At 61.2% G+C, this 14686-nt stretch overlaps 2 protein-coding genes across 17 annotated transcripts; both read left to right on the forward strand.

The window, feature by feature from the left end:
- The first annotated feature begins 89 nt into the window (after nt 1-89).
- On the forward strand, nt 90-8094 carry AKT1S1 (AKT1 substrate 1). Of its 12 annotated transcripts, none has more exons than XM_016193935.2 (5): nt 90-236; nt 3409-3794; nt 5199-5276; nt 5358-5527; nt 7112-8094. In XM_016193935.2, exons 2-5 carry the CDS (start codon nt 3416-3418, stop codon nt 7253-7255), a joined length of 771 nt encoding a protein of 256 aa, XP_016049421.1. In that variant the 5' UTR covers nt 90-236; nt 3409-3415; the 3' UTR covers nt 7256-8094. The 12 variants fall into 12 exon arrangements, with proteins under 12 accessions (XP_016049421.1, XP_060029389.1, XP_060029418.1 ...); XM_060173406.1 differs by having other exon boundaries at nt 118-267; XM_060173435.1 differs by lacking the exon at nt 90-236 and adding an exon at nt 286-309.
- A 1580-nt stretch (nt 8095-9674) lies between these two features.
- On the forward strand, nt 9675-14528 carry PNKP (polynucleotide kinase 3'-phosphatase). Of its 5 annotated transcripts, none has more exons than XM_060173470.1 (17): nt 9675-9816; nt 10051-10211; nt 10870-10916; nt 11187-11480; nt 11923-12002; nt 12090-12147; nt 12219-12326; nt 12460-12531; nt 13047-13095; nt 13187-13257; nt 13340-13432; nt 13516-13612; nt 13699-13760; nt 13862-13971; nt 14064-14151; nt 14225-14286; nt 14354-14528. In XM_060173470.1, exons 2-17 carry the CDS (start codon nt 10061-10063, stop codon nt 14469-14471), a joined length of 1560 nt encoding a protein of 519 aa, XP_060029453.1. In that variant the 5' UTR covers nt 9675-9816; nt 10051-10060; the 3' UTR covers nt 14472-14528. The 5 variants fall into 5 exon arrangements, with proteins under 5 accessions (XP_060029453.1, XP_060029467.1, XP_060029473.1 ...); XM_060173490.1 differs by having other exon boundaries at nt 9727-9786; nt 11365-11480; XM_007536243.3 differs by lacking the exon at nt 9675-9816 and having other exon boundaries at nt 9869-10211.
- Nucleotides 14529-14686: the final 158 nt, after the last annotated feature.

Here is a 14686-nt window from a genome sequence, read left to right on the forward strand (position 1 = left end):
GCAGTGCTGCCGTCCCGCCACGGTTGTAAACAAGGGGGCGGCCCCAGGCTCTCCGCCCCCTCGCTCCGAAACGCCCACTCCCTCCATCTTGTCCACGGGCACGAAGCCAGAGAGCGGCCATCTTTCTCGAGGGCAAGGCCAAGGCCTGGCCACCGCGGCCATGTTAATGCGGGGCGAGCAGGTCTCTCTCTGCGGGGGCGCCTGGAGGAGAGGAGGAGCAGATAAGGCAATCGAAGGTGAGGAGACCTGTGCACCACAAGGAGCTCGGTGAGACTCAGATGGACAGGTTGACGCTGTCACTGTCCCCGGGTACGAAGCAGCCCCCTCGTGACAATTATCACGAGAAGCCCCTCCCCCTCCCGGGGCCGCCATGTTGGAATCGGGCAAACCGAAGCAAGGACGACCGCCATGTTGAATCCTTGCTAGTCTCGGTGCTGAGGTCAAGTCGGAGATGGTGAGGGGGCACAAAACAGACCGACTGCCACTTTCGTCCACTTCTGTGGAAGAGGTTGATTCTGGGTGATGGGCGTCAAGTCGTCTACTGTGTTGTTGAGCGTGCGGGCGGCCATGTTTCTGGGTGGCAAATGGGAACGGTCTAGGCTCGTTCGTCTTTCTTAATAGCGCCCAGCTGTGGCTGTCGCCTCGCTGAGATGCGGCGAAGCGCCCGTGGCCGCCATCTTGGTTTCGGGCAGCTAGACGAAGGGAGGCCGAGCACGCCGAGTGCGGGTGGGCCGGCCGTGCGGACGTGACGCCGGACTCCGCCATGTCTTTTGAGGGCGGTGCCGGGCCGGCCATGCTGGCTGCGGGCACGTGAGTGGCGGCGGCGTTGTGAACCGCGGTGTGGGGAGAATCTGGCCGTCCGTCGGCAGGAGAGGGAGGGGCGCTGGGAAGACGCGCCACGCTCGGGAGCGGTACGGCCCGTCTAACTGAGTGCAGACAGCCAGGCGCCCCGACGCTGAGCGCCGGGAAGGGGTCACCCGCGGGAGCCGTCGTGCCTGACCCGAGACAGAGCCCAGGCGGCTTTAACTTCCGGCCTCCAGACCCGCTGACCTTGGCCGTAGACCCCGTCCACCGGGCCGAGGAGGGGGGTTCGCTCTCGGGGCTTCCCGGGCGCCCCTCATCCGTCCAGGGGCGGGACTTCCGGTCTTGGCTCCCCTTCGGGGCGGGACTTCCTGTTTTCCTCTCTGAGAAGTGGGTCTTTCCTGGATCCCTGGACCAGGTGGGGTGGTCGGCCGGCGGTCGGGAAAGGCCCGGGGGTCGTATATCCCAGCGCTCGGCTGCGGGGTGCGTCCTGGAGTTCCTCGCACCTTCGGGCGGCCGGCACGTCCAGGTTGACAGGTGGCTGGAGGGGGGCTCCGCCAGCATCCCTGATTCCCTGGGGGGGACTTCTCGCTCGCCTCCCCCTGCAAGGCCAGGCAGCTTGCCTCTCCCTCATCTCACCTGGGAGGGTCAGGTCTCACCTCCTGCCTCCCCTCTCCCTAAACACAGACACCTCAGCCTGGGACTAGGGGGACGGGGGTCCTCCATTTCTCAAATCTTGGGTGGGTGGGTGGGTGCGTGAGGGAGACACAGGATTTCCTCCCGAAGCAGGAGGGCGGGAGACTCCTGGCAGCTCCTGGCACCTGTCCTGTGGGGGAACCCACTCCAGAGAGCCCCCACCCCGCCCCCCTGCCCGGACCCTGGCAGAGCGGATTGTGGGAGCCGCCTCCCTCCATTGTGCCAACGCTTCTGGTTACAGGTGTGTGTGTATGGGGGGCTGGGGGGGCTCACACTCCACCCCCCATTCGTTCACACCACTCTTCACAGCCCAGTGACTGCTCAGCCACGCAGGACAGCGGCGTCTAAGCAGCCCAGTGACTGCGGAAGTGCGAGCCCCAGGCCTAGCCCCGCCAGGCTGTGTGGCCTTGGCCCAGTCATTTCGGCGCTCTGAGCCGCAGCCTCAGCCTCTGCGTGTTCCTGTGCCTGTTTGTGGGCAGACAGCCCCGTCTCTGCCCTTGTCCTTCTTCCCGGTCCGCACTGGAGCCCAGAGCTCCCCACCAGGGGCCAGCAGTCCAGGTTCTCTGCTCCTGGATCCAGCGGGACCCTGATTAAGACACTGAGTCTCCTGGGACTTCAGCTTGCCATTCTGCAGTGAGGGAGGGTGACGAGAAGTCCTGCCCCGTGGGGCTGGTGAGAGAGTGAGGTGAAGACTGGGTCCTTGGGCCTATGCCGGACAGGGCTGATTCTGCTCAGGCCGTGTGTGGTTTTTCAGAAAGGGCTTCTTCCCTCGATGAGCCTCGGGGATCTTGTGTGATGGCACCTTGCTCGGTTGGGCAGGGGGTGAGGTGGTAGATGTGGAGGTGCTGGTCTGTATAATGGGGCGTTGAAGAGGGGCAGGGGCTGGGGAGATGGCACGGCGGTTCTGCAAAAGATTTTGATGCCTAAGGCCTTGAGGCTCCAGGTTCAGTCCCTGGCAGCACTATAAACCAGAGCTGAGCAGTGCTCCGGGGAAAGAAAGCAAAAAAGAAAAGCGCTTTTTAATTGAAATTAAACTACTAGGAAGAACCCTGACTTGAATGCCTCCAGCGACACGGTGCCTGTTATTATTCCTAAGGAGACTCCTTGACTTCCCAGCAGCTTTGGCTCAACCACAGTGTTTCACAGGGGGCCAGGAAATGAGACTCAGAGAGAGCCAGCGAGCAACCCAAAGTCACACAGCGGGTTTGAGCTCCCCAGACGGGCCAGACCTGAAAGATCACTCCCCAGACAGTAAGAGCTAAAGTGTGTGGGGGGGGGGGGGGGGGCGGTCCCTCAGATATAGTGGGAGCCTAGAGGAAAGGTGCTGGCATGTGATCAGGTTTAGGAGTTCAGGAAGGCTCCTGCCACCCCACCCCAGGATGAGTGCAAGAGTGAGAAAGATGATCTAGGTCTAAAGGGACATCTTTGACCGGCCGGTAACAGGACCAGACCACTCAGGCACACACACACACCACCCCCCCAGAATCTGGCTGAGGGACTGTGACCTTGTTTGGGGCCTGGGGAGGGACTTCAGGGAAGCAGAGAGACAAACACCCCCCTCCCTCCCGTGGCTCCTGAGCAGACTTTTCGGCCACTTTCAAGAGCCTGGGGAGAGCAGCAGGTGAAACTTGTCAGCGCCCTTCATTGGGTTCAGCCAGCTCAGCCAGAAACTCAGTGTCCTGTCTACAGGAAACCACTACCTTGGAGGGGCCTGTGGCTCCCCATCAGACATGGCAGAGTGGGAGTGATGGCACCCCACTTTCCCACCCCCAGGTCCCGGTTGGGGGGGTGACCCAGGGAAAAGGGCAGGTCTGGGGTCAGCGGGAGGGATGGGAGTGGACGCTGGGCTGGACACAGTCGGCACCCTCACCCCACTTGCTCAGCACCCCCATGTCCTGCTCTGACCCACAGGGCGCGGATGGCGTCAGGGCGCCCCGAGGAGCTGTGGGAGGCCGTGGTGGGGGCAGCCGAGCGCTTCCGGGCACGGACGGGCACGGAGCTGGTGCTGCTGACCGCCGCGCCACCCCCTCCACCGCGGCCGGGCCCCTGTGCCTACGCTGCCCACGGCCGGGGGGCCCTGGCCGATGCCGCCCGCCACTGCCTCCAGGACATCGCCCTGGCCCACAGGGCGGCCGCCAACGCCCGGCCCCCTGCGCCCCCTCCTGCCCCGGAGCCCCCCAGCCCTGCCCAGAGCCCACCTCGGCCCACTCTGGCCAGGGAGGAAGATGAGGATGAGGAAGATGAGCCCACAGAGACAGAGACTTCTGGCGAGCGGCTGGGCATCAGCGACAGCGGAGGTGAGGGGGATGGAGGGCAGGGAGAGGCTGGGGGGTGGGTACCATGTCCTCCCGATTCGCCTGCAGTGTTGGCACCCTGGGCCCGTCCCTGTGCCCTGACCCACCAGGGAAGGCTTGGCGAGCCTTGGCCCCAGACAGCCAGGGCCCAGTTGCTTCACCCTGCACCCTTGAGACCTTGAGCAAGTCACCCACTGCCTCAGAGTCTAGATCTCCTGACATCATGTCCCGGGGAGGGGCAGCCCCACACTCGGAGGAGCTGGCCACACACACACAGACACTCGGCCCTTTTCTGTCTTCATTGGACAGAGACAAAGAAACAGAAGGAAGGGGAGATAGAGACACCTGCAGCACTGCTTCACCGTTCATGAAGTTTCACCCGCCACCCCTGCAGGTGGGGACCTGGGGGTTGACCGCAGGTCCTTGCACATTGTGACTTATGTGCTCAACCCATCCCCTAGGCCTTTTTTGCAGGATTCCCTTATTTATTAGAGAGGAGGGAGAGAGAACCCAGAGCATCAGTCTGGCACCTGTGATGCTGGGGATGGAACTCGGGACCTCATACTTGGGAGTCCACTGCTTCATCCCCCCCCCCCCGTGCCCTCCTGGGCCATAACTCAGCCTCTTTTTGCAGGGACCCCATTCCCCGCTCCCCCCCAGACTGGCCAAGGGACTAGAATCCAAACCTGGGGCAGGAAGGTGCCTCTGGGAACACAGACAGGACACTCGTCACCACGTCTGTGTGTTTCTGGGAGGCAGGAGGGAGTGTGGCTGCTTCCCAGAGTCTGGCCGGTAACATCAGGGCTTTGGAGAGCGCGTAGGAGCCAGCGGGAGGAGGATAAGTTCCTGTGTTAGTCCCTGCTCGAGGGAGAAAACCCGAGGTGGAGGGCAGAGGATCTGGTGCCGTGGCCTGGCTGAGGGGTGCAGGCCAGAACGAGGCTCCTCTGTACCTTTTTTTTTTTAATTTTATAACCTTTATTATTTATTGGGTAGAGACAGCCTCTTTCGAGAGGGAAGGGGGAGATAGGGAGAGAGACGCCTGCAGCCCTGCTTCACCATTTGCAGAGCTTCCCCCCTGCAGGTGGAGACCAGGGGCCCAAACCTGGGTCCTCGCACACTAACATGTGCGCCCAGCCAGGTGTGCCACCACCCGGCCCCCTCTCTGCACCTCCTGATCCCCCATTTTAGTCAAGTGGAGGCCACAGCCCGCTGTCTTTTCTTGCGGCCTGCGGCCTGAGACTGTCCTCCCAGGCAGGTCTCGGGTCTCGCCCCGCTGGCTTCTCCACAGGGCAGGCAGATAACCAGCATCTGGTGTGGTTCAGGGGGTGACTGGTCCCTGAGCCAGAGTCCCGGCACAGGCAGGGCACTCGGTGGGAGCCCGGCTCACCTCTCCCGTGCCACCCCCAGGGCTCTTCGTGATGGACGAGGATGCCACACTGGAGGACCTGCCCCCCTTCTGTGAGTCGGACCCCGAGAGCACAGACGGTGAGTGGCCTGGCTGTCCTCACTCCCAGGCTGGGGACAGAGTGACCACAAAAGGCTGACTCGCCCCACTGTTTCTCACAGATGGCAGCCTGAGCGAGGAGGCCCCCGCAGGCCCCCCGGCCTACTCGGTACCCCCAGCCTCAGCTCTGCCTGCACAGCAGTGTGCCAAGTCCCTGCCTGTGTCTGTACCCGTCTGGGCCTTCAAGGAGAAGAGGACAGAAGCCCGGTCGTCAGACGAGGAGAATGGGCCGGTGAGGAGCAGATGGGAGGACAGGAGGGCAGAGGGGGAGGAAAGGAAGGATGAAGAGCCACCTCCTCCAGGAAGCCCTCAGGCATGGATAGCATGCATCTCAGGGTTGAGCTTCCTGTCCACCTCACCGGGTAGGTTATAGCCACCACGGCTTTGACAGGGCCAAGTGCCTTGCAGAGAAAGCCTCCCTCATTCCCAGAGTCACCTCCGTTTTCAGAACACCTGCTGGGGAAAGCGCAAGTGTCCAGTGTCACCTCCCACCCCGCCCCACCCCCTTGTCTTCCCGAGCAAGCCTGTAAGTGCAGTTCCGTGGCCTTTTCACCCTGAGCCAAAGGTTAAAGCGAGGCAGAGAGTCTGGGAGTTTGAGACCTCAGCCTGTAAGGAAACCTCGAGTTCCCCCTTGTGGCTCCCCAGTGTCCACAGCTGCAGCAGCCCCATGCACCGCACACTTGAGGCCTTCTGAGTGCTGCTCCGGGCAGTGCCAGCTTTTCTTTTTTTCTTAGTGAAGATTTCATTGGTCAGGGAAGACAGCGTCATGATTCTGCAAAAAGGCTGTCATGCCTGAGGCTCTGAGCTCCAGGTTCAGTCTTCAGCCCCACCAGCAGCCAGAGCTGCATAACCATTATGCTGTCTCCCCCACCTTTTTTTTTAATTGGATAGGACAGGCAGACATTGAGAGGAGGGGGAGAGAAAGACACTGCAGACCTGCTTCACAACTTGTGAAGCCACCCCCCTGCCAGGTGTGCTTAACCCAGTGCGCCACCGCCCAGCCTCGTTTTTATTTTATTTTATTATAAATATTTTTAAATTATTTTAAGACTTTTTAATATTTGTCTATTCCCTTTTGTTGCCCTTGTTGTTTTATTGATGTTGTCGTTGTTGGATAGGACAGAGAGAAATGGAGAGAGGAGGGGAAGACAGAGAGAGAGGGGGAGAGAAAGACAGACACCTGCAGACCTGCTTCACCGCCTGTGAAGCGACTCCCCTGCAGGTGGGGAGCCGGGGGCTGAAGCGGGATCCTTATGCCGGTCCTTGTGCTTCGAGCCACGTGTGCTTAAGCCGCTGCGCTACCTCCCGACTCCCCATTTTTCAAATTTATTTAGGATAGAGACCACGGAAACTGAGAAGGAAGGTGGATGGAGGTACAGAAAGAGAGACACCTGCAGACCTGCTTCAATGCTAGTGAAGCTCCTTGTCCCTCCCTCTCTGCTGGTGGGGACCAGGGACTTTAATCCAGGCCTTTTAACAAGATAGCACGTGCCTCCAACTGGGTTCCCCCAATGCATTTAAATCCAACGCCTTCTCCATTGTGCCACCTCCCAAGCTGCTTTTCTTTGCATTTTTGCCCCGGCTTTCAGAAGGGAGAGGCCGAACCACAGGGCAGTGAACCCTAACAGTGTGGGAAGGAACTAGAACAGGCGGGCGAAAACTAGCTGTGTTGGCACACTGGCCAGGGTTGAGGAGAGGGACTGGAAGGCTTCCTGGAGGAAGTGGTGTGGGAAGCGGGGAGCAAGACCGGGTGCATGGCAGACGTGCAGGGAGGAAGCTGGTGGCTGCGGGCACTGACCCCTGGCTGCCCCCGCAGCCCTCCTCGCCCGACCTGGACCGCATCGCGGCGAGCATGCGCGCGCTGGTGCTGCGGGAGGCCGAGGACACCCAGGTCTTCGGGGACCTGCCCAGACCCCGGCTTAACACCAGCGACTTCCAGAAACTGAAACGGAAATATTGAAGCTCCGCCCCAGATCCCGCCCCGCCCCCGGGGCCCGCCAATCCAAGTCCGACCCAATGCCCCCCCCCACCCCTGTCGTGTCTAAGCCAGCCAATCCCCGGCGCCCTTGCAGTCAACGACCACCACCTCGCTGACCACCACCTCCCTGCCGAGGAGCGAGACCTAACAAGTCTCCCGATTGGAGGTGTCGCCCCGTTTCCGCCCAGCGACAGACTATTAAGTGATTGGCTCACTCCCTGGTCGGGGCGTGGCTAGTTCTGAACCGCAAATGGGCCCGCCCCTTTCTTTTTCGGCCTAGCAACAAGAACTTTGCTCTCGCGGCATTGGCTCTTCTAGCCGCAGCCAAGTCGCAGGATTGGGTAGTGGCGTGCCACTTCGGCAAGAAACCGGGCAGCTTCATCTGATTGGTTCGAATCCAAAGGGCTTAACCAGTCCCTGAGCGTCACTATTTGCCCTTCCTGAGTTCTCCCGCGTGATTGGCTGCAGCTTCCTGGGGGCGTGGCCAAGGCCTCCGGCTCCCGGGGTGGTCCCGCCTGTGCTCAATGGCGTTCTCAACACTACTGGACCTGGGCTCTCGTTTCTCAGCCCAGGCCCGACACCCGTCTCTCCGGCCCCCGCCTCAGGGAAGGCCCGATCCTGTGTCTAGTGCCCTCTGTCCTGGCTCACCCCGCGAGGGCCTGCCAATCGAAGCCCGTCCTCGCACCCGGGACTGTACCAGCGCCCCCGAGCCCCCGCCCCCCACAGGTGCCTTACTGGCCGCGGCCACCCCGGGACGGCGGGCGGGGACCAGGTCCGAGGGGCTCTGAGATTAAAGAGTTTTACCTCCGACGGCGAGAGAATGGTACTATGGGTGTTTCTTACTGATGTTCGTGCAAAACTGGGAATTGAGATGATTGTTTCCTTTGCGGGGGAGGGTGGCTTTAAATATTTTCTTAATTTTTTTCCTATTACTGGACAGAAGCTGAGTGACATGGAGAGGGAGAGATAAGGAAAGACAGACACCTGCAACCCTGCTTCACCATTTGTGAAGCTTGCCCCTGCGGGTGGGTCTGGAGGCTCGAACCCTGGACCTGCGCACCGCCGCCCCCAAGTCATTGCGGAGAGCAGGGCTCACGGGGTGGGGCCCGGGGCCTGGCGCGCGCACTGCATCGGCCCGCTTGACGTGCAGCAGGCAGACACGGCGTTTTTGGTGTTTTACTCCAGTATCTGTAGAGTAGAAACAAATCCAGCAGAAGCGGGAATGGAAAGGACACACGTGGCTTCACTGCCTGCAGGCAGGACAACCCGACCTGTCTGTCTGTCTGTCGCTTCAGGCTAGAGCTTTGCGACGGGGAAGGTCATTTACTCCCGGTGACCGTGGGATGGTCATCGTGGGTTCATCTCGGTCCCACGGCGTCGCCTGCACAGCCGGGAGCCTCCAGCTCAGGCCGAGACTGCGGAGCTCAGAGCAGTAGCACATGTCGGGCAAGCAAACCAGGAATTGCCTTCTGCCAGATGAGCAAGGAGAGACTTAGGCAGGTCACCTGCCTAAGTCTTTTTTTTTTATTTTTTTTTTTTTACGAATTTATTCATGAGAAAGATATGGCAGAGAAAAAGAACCAGACATCACTCTGGGATTCACTGCCGGGGATTGAACTCAAGACCTCGTGGTGGGAGAGTCCAATGCTTTATCCACTGCGCCACCTCCCCGACCACTCAGAGTCTTTGTTTTAAGCCAGTATCCACACTGTACATATATTAAATATTTATGGGATGGAGTCAGACAGGGGAGAGGGAAAGAGACACCTGCAGGTCCTTGCGCGGCAAAAGCCACGGTTTTATAAGCTGTGTGTGCTAGTCCCCCTAATTTTTTTAAAGGACTTTATTCATGAGAAAGAGAGGGGTACATGTGCGGCTGGGGATCGAACTCAGGACTTCATGGTTGAGAATCTAATGCTTTATCCACTGCGCCACCTCCCGGACCACCTAGTTCCTTTCAACTATAGTCCCCACGAAGCGGAGATGATCCCCTCCTGAGAAAATGGCGGTGCTGAGAGGTTAGCGTCACCTGACAGTGATCATCAATTAGCCCACGGAATGAAAATAAGTTTAATGGGAGTCGGGCGGTAGCGCAGCGGGCTGAGCGCACGTGAAGCGAAGCGCAAGGACCAGCGAAAAGATCCCGGTTCGAGCCCCCGGTCTGCAGGTGTCTTTCTTTCCCTCACTGTCTTCCCCTCCTCTCTCCACTTCTCTCTCTCTCCTGTCCAACAACAACGACATCAATAATAACAACAATTATAACTACAACAATAAAACAAGGGCAACAAAAGGAAATAAACATTAAAAAGAAAAGTTTAATGTAGGAGAGGAAGCTCCGAGCGGAGGGCGCGCCCCCTGCCGGCCGCAGCCTCACGAGGCAGCAGCTGGGCGCAGGGGGCGGGGCTTCACCTGGGACCGCTCGGCCCCGCCCCCTGGGGATCACGGCTCACTTCCGCCCGGTCCAGAACATGCAAAGCAGCGGGACCGGCGCCTGGGGCGGAAGCCCCCATCAGGTTGAGGAGCGAGCCTAGGAGGCCGGCACAGTGAGAGTGGGGCCGGCCGTGGTGGGGTCGTGCGGGGCTCCCGGCCTTGCCCCTGGGAAGTGCGGGCGCCCCGAGGGGGTGGAACGGGCTGCTGTCACCCAGGAAACGACTGAGTCTGCAGATTACGCCGACTTCCGGCGCCGTGAACGGAAGAAGGGCATTTCAGGGGTGGGACTTCCTGTAGCCTGCTGGGGGCAGCTTGCCACTCAAACTTAAGCCTGTTGCCCTCTTTAGGGCGATCGGAATGGCCGAGGCGGAGGCCCAAGGCAGCCTGTGGCTGGAGAGCCCGCCTGGAGGTGCACCTCCCATCCTCCTGCCCGCGGACGGGCAAGCCCTGATCCTGGGTCGGGGACCCCTGACCCAGGTTACCGACCGGAAGTGCTCCAGAAACCAAGGTGGGCGTGGCCTGCCTAGGAGCGGCAGCGGGAAGAATGGAGCCCTTGGAGGCGGGGGGGAGGCGTGGAGTGCAGTCCCCTCAAGTGTGAGGGTGCACAGGAAGAGAAAGTTCTAGCTAGGCCCCTGGGTGGGGAGAGGAGGGAGGCGTCCGGAGACAGGTCCACAACGCCAGCTCTGCAGAACACACCCGCCCCGTGCTCTGGCTGTTGCATATCAAGGAGCCTTTATATCTTTTTTTTTTTTTTTAGTATTTTTTCTATTATTTATTTATTCCCTTTTGTTGCCCTTGTTTTTTTATTGTTGTAGTTATCATTGTTATTGATGTCGTCGTTGTTTGATAGGACAGAGAAATGGAGGAGGGGAAGACAGGGAGGGGGAAAGACAGACACCTGCAGACCTGCTTCACCACTTGTGAAGCGACTCCCCTGCAGGTGGGGGGGGGGGCTCGAACCGGGATCCTTACGCTGGTCTTTGCGCTTTGCGCCACCTGTGCGCCGCTGTGCTACCACTCGACTCCCGAGCCTTTATATCTTGAGACACCCCCCCCCCCCCAGTCCTGTGGCCAGAGCCTGACCTGCTCCCCACTGATTCAGCGTGGGGGGGAGGGCAGCAAGGCCTCCGGGACCCCCGTTCTGACACCGCCCCCTCGACCCACAGTGGAGCTGGTCGCAGACCTAGAGGCCCGCACCGTGGCAGTGAAGCAGGTACCATCGACAGAGCCCCCGCGTGGGATCGGTAAAAATGGAGGGGGGAGCGTTGCCTTGGAAAGTGCTCGCCCCGGGCGTCCGACACCTCTGCTTTGGCTTATTTAAATTGCCAAGATCGGGCGCCTGTAGCTCTCCTGATTGGCCGGGGGCACGGGGGCGTGGCCTAGGGCTCAGATCGGCCAGTGGGAAGGCAAGCCCCTCCCCCTATACCCCGTGACTGGCGCGTCTCGGGGGCGGGGCCCCTTCAACCACGCCCTCTCCCTGCAGCTGGGCGTTAACCCTTCGACTGCGGGGACCCAGGAACTGAGCCCGGGGTCCGAGGCTTCCCTGGGGGTGGGGGACACGCTGTATTTGGTCAACGGCCTCCACCCCCTGACCCTGCGCTGGAAAGCAGCAAGCAACCCTGGATCCCAGCCCGACACGCCGCCCCGAACCCCTCCCCTAGCCCCGGAGGCGGAGGAGGGACCGCAGAGAAAGCAAATGAGGAAGTCATCCCCGGGCTGGGAAAGTCTGGAGAAGCTGCTGGTGTTCACAGCACCGGGTGTGAAGCCACAGAACAAGGTGAGGGCCAAGCCGGCAGCCCTGTGGGACGCTCCCCCTCACCGCCCCCGCGGGGCACTCGACCTCGGCCTCCAGTGTTTGAGAAGTGGGTGTCACAGCCGGCAGGACTGCACATCCAGACAAGGAATCAGGACACTGCCTCCAGGGCGCCCGCCTGGCCTTCACTCCGCCCCTGGGTGCTTGGTGCCTGGACAGATGTTACTTCCTCTCCTGTCTGTGCGGACAGTAGCGGGGTCAGGAGTGAGCCCCCTTTGCACACTGCAACTTGGGGTGCTCAGGGGGCCTGGAGACTGAGTGAAGAGGGCAGGACCTGCCCCTGCGGTGCCTTCTCCTTAGCCTCTGTGACTCGGTTTCCCCGTGCTTGGGGCAGGTGTTTACAGCCTCTTGTCCTGGGGCTGGGGGTTGCTGAGGTCCGATGGTCCTCTCTCCTCATTGACACCAGGTAGCAGGCTTTGACCTGGACGGGACGCTCATCACCACTCGCAGCGGGAAGGTCTTCCCCACCAGCCCCAGTGACTGGAGGTGAAAGGAGGAATGAGGTGAAGTGGGAGGAGCTGGAACCATGACCCCATGTGGGCCCCAGGTCACCTGGCTCCACCCTCACCCCAGGGTCCTGTACCTGGAGATTCCCCGGAAGCTGCGGGAGCTGCACGCTGAGGGCTACAAGGTGTGTGCATGGGAGAGGGAGGGAGGGAGGTGGCAGCCAGGCAGACGCAGGTGACAGCCTCTGCTCCCCAGCTGGTGATCTTCACCAACCAGATGGGCATTGGGCGTGGGAAGCTGCTAGCAGAGGACTTCAAGGCCAAGGTGGAGGCGGTGGTGGAGAAGCTGGGGGTCCCATTTCAGGTATGGCTTTGGGGGAGCCGGGCCCAGGTGGGGCCACATGGGCAGCATTCTGGGCACTGGAGGCTCTCCTGGGCCTTTGGGTCTCCAGACATTTGAAGGCTTGGCACAACATCCGCCCCTCACTCTGTGCCAGGTCCTGGTTGCCACACACGCAGGCTCGTACCGGAAGCCGGTTATCGGTATGTGGGACCACCTGCGGGAGCAGGTGAGCTGGCGCCCACTCCATGTGTCTGAGACCCTGGCTATCTGAGCTTCCCACTCCCAGACTTTTCACTGTGCATCCAGATGGTGGGTGGAGGAGTGGGGGAGGCCTGAGGTGACACCGGGGGCAGCTCTGAAGCTGAGCAAGGGTTGCCACCTGCCCTCAGGCTGACGTCAGCAGGGGCAAGCGCAAAGCCTAAGGTAGGGCAGCCGCTGTTCTGTGGGCCTTGGGGTGTCCCTTGTGGCTGCTGCTCAGTGGGTGGGGGCCAGTCAGGGCGTGGGCAGGACCTAGACTGGGAGGCTGTGGGTGCAGCTTCAGACCCCACCCCATCCTGGTATGGTGCAGCCCCTCAGGGGGTAGGGCTGGGAGTGGAGGGGAAGCACCATCGAAAGAGATCCAGTGCCCTGGGGGCAGGATTTAACATTGGGGCTGGAAGCTGAGGTGAAGGATACCCCCCCCCCCCCCCCCCGCCCCAAACTGGGACTGCAGCCTTTACTATGGGTCTTTTGTCCCTGCAGGCCAACGAGGGAGTGCCTATCTCCATTGGGGACAGTGTCTTTGTGGGAGGTAAGGGCTGGCCAGGGCTCCTGGGCTGGGCAGGCACTGGGCCCCGTCAGTAGAGACCCCCCCACACACACACACAAACACTGTATTCCAGATGCAGCCGGCCGCCCTGCAAACTGGGCCCCAGGGAAGAGAAAAAAGGACTTTTCATGTGGGGATCGCCTGGTGAGGCCTTGCTGCTGTCCGCTGCCCGTTATCCAGCCCCTGCACTCTCTGACCTCTGACCTCTGTCTGCCTTCACCCCCAGTTCGCCCTCAACCTGGGCCTGCCCTTCGCCACACCTGAAGAATTCTTCCTGAAGTGGCCAGTGGCTGCCTTCGAGCTCCCTGTCTTTGACCCGGTGAGGCCCGGCAGAGGGGTGGGTGGGGTTGCCCTGTGGGGTGTGGGGGGGTCTCACTGTGTCCTTACACCCCCTCCTCCCAGAGGACCATCTCCTCTACAGGGCCACTCTGCCTTCCAGAGTCCAGCCCCCTCCTCAGTCCCCACCTGGAGGTCGTAGTCGCTGTGGGGTATCCTGGAGGTGAGTCACTGACACCTGGCTCATTCTCTCCTGTAAGCCCCCCCCCGAATCCCCCAGCCCCCCACAGCAATGCCACCTCCCTACAGCTGGCAAGTCCACCTTCCTCCAGGAGCACCTCGTGGCAGCCGGCTATGTGCATGTCAACAGGGTAGGCCGGCCTTTCAGCCTGCCCCTCAGGAAGGTCCCCTGGAGCCCTGGGGTGCTCTCTGCAGGGACACCCTCACATCTCCCCTCCTCTCGGGTCGCCAGGACACACTGGGCTCGTGGCAGCGCTGTGTGGCTGCGTGTAAGGCGGCTCTGAAGCAGAAGAAGCGCGTCGTTATTGATAACACAAACCCAGATCCCCCAAGCCGGGCCAGGTACCAAGGCCCTGCGGGAGCCCCACCCAACAAGGGCGAGCGGGTCGGCCAGGACCCCCGACCAGCCTGGCCTGTCCCTTCACTGCCCCCAGGTACATCGAGTGCGCCCAGGAGGCAGGAGTCCCCTGCCGCTGCTTCCTGTTCAGTGCCACCCTGGAGCAGGCACAGCACAACAACCGGGTGAGCCCTGCAACCCCTCCTGCCCCACACCTCCAGGCCCCCAGCCTGACCCAACGCCCCCCTCCTCCCACAGTTCCGGGAGATGACAGGCTCGCCTCATGCACACGTGTCAGACATGGTCATGTTCAGCTACAGGTGGGTACTGCCTGCGGGGGGGGGGGGGGAGACACCTCTCAGCCCCTCACGCTCTGCCCTCTCCCAGGAAGCAGTTTGAGGCACCGACGCTTGGGGAAGGCTTCTCAGAGATCCTGGAGATCCCGTTCCGGCTGCACTTGGAGCAGCGGCTCGAGCGACTGTACCGCCAGTTCTCAGAGGGCTGAGCTGCTACCCTCTCTGTACCCCACCCCACACCCCATAATAAACTCTGTTTTTCTCCAGTGGTGGCCCAACATGTTGCCAGGAGGAGGGGCACCAGGGGGTGGAATGTCCCCGAGGGTGTGGGGGACTGGTCTGCTAGGGCGCCGAGCCAGGCCCTTCAGCGGTGAGAACTTGACTCTGTGTCAGACCCGAGCTGGAACCGGCCGTGAGGAGCACA

This window comes from Erinaceus europaeus, chromosome 2, assembly GCF_950295315.1.
Source record: "Erinaceus europaeus chromosome 2, mEriEur2.1, whole genome shotgun sequence".
Lineage (NCBI taxonomy): Eukaryota > Metazoa > Chordata > Mammalia > Eulipotyphla > Erinaceidae > Erinaceus > Erinaceus europaeus.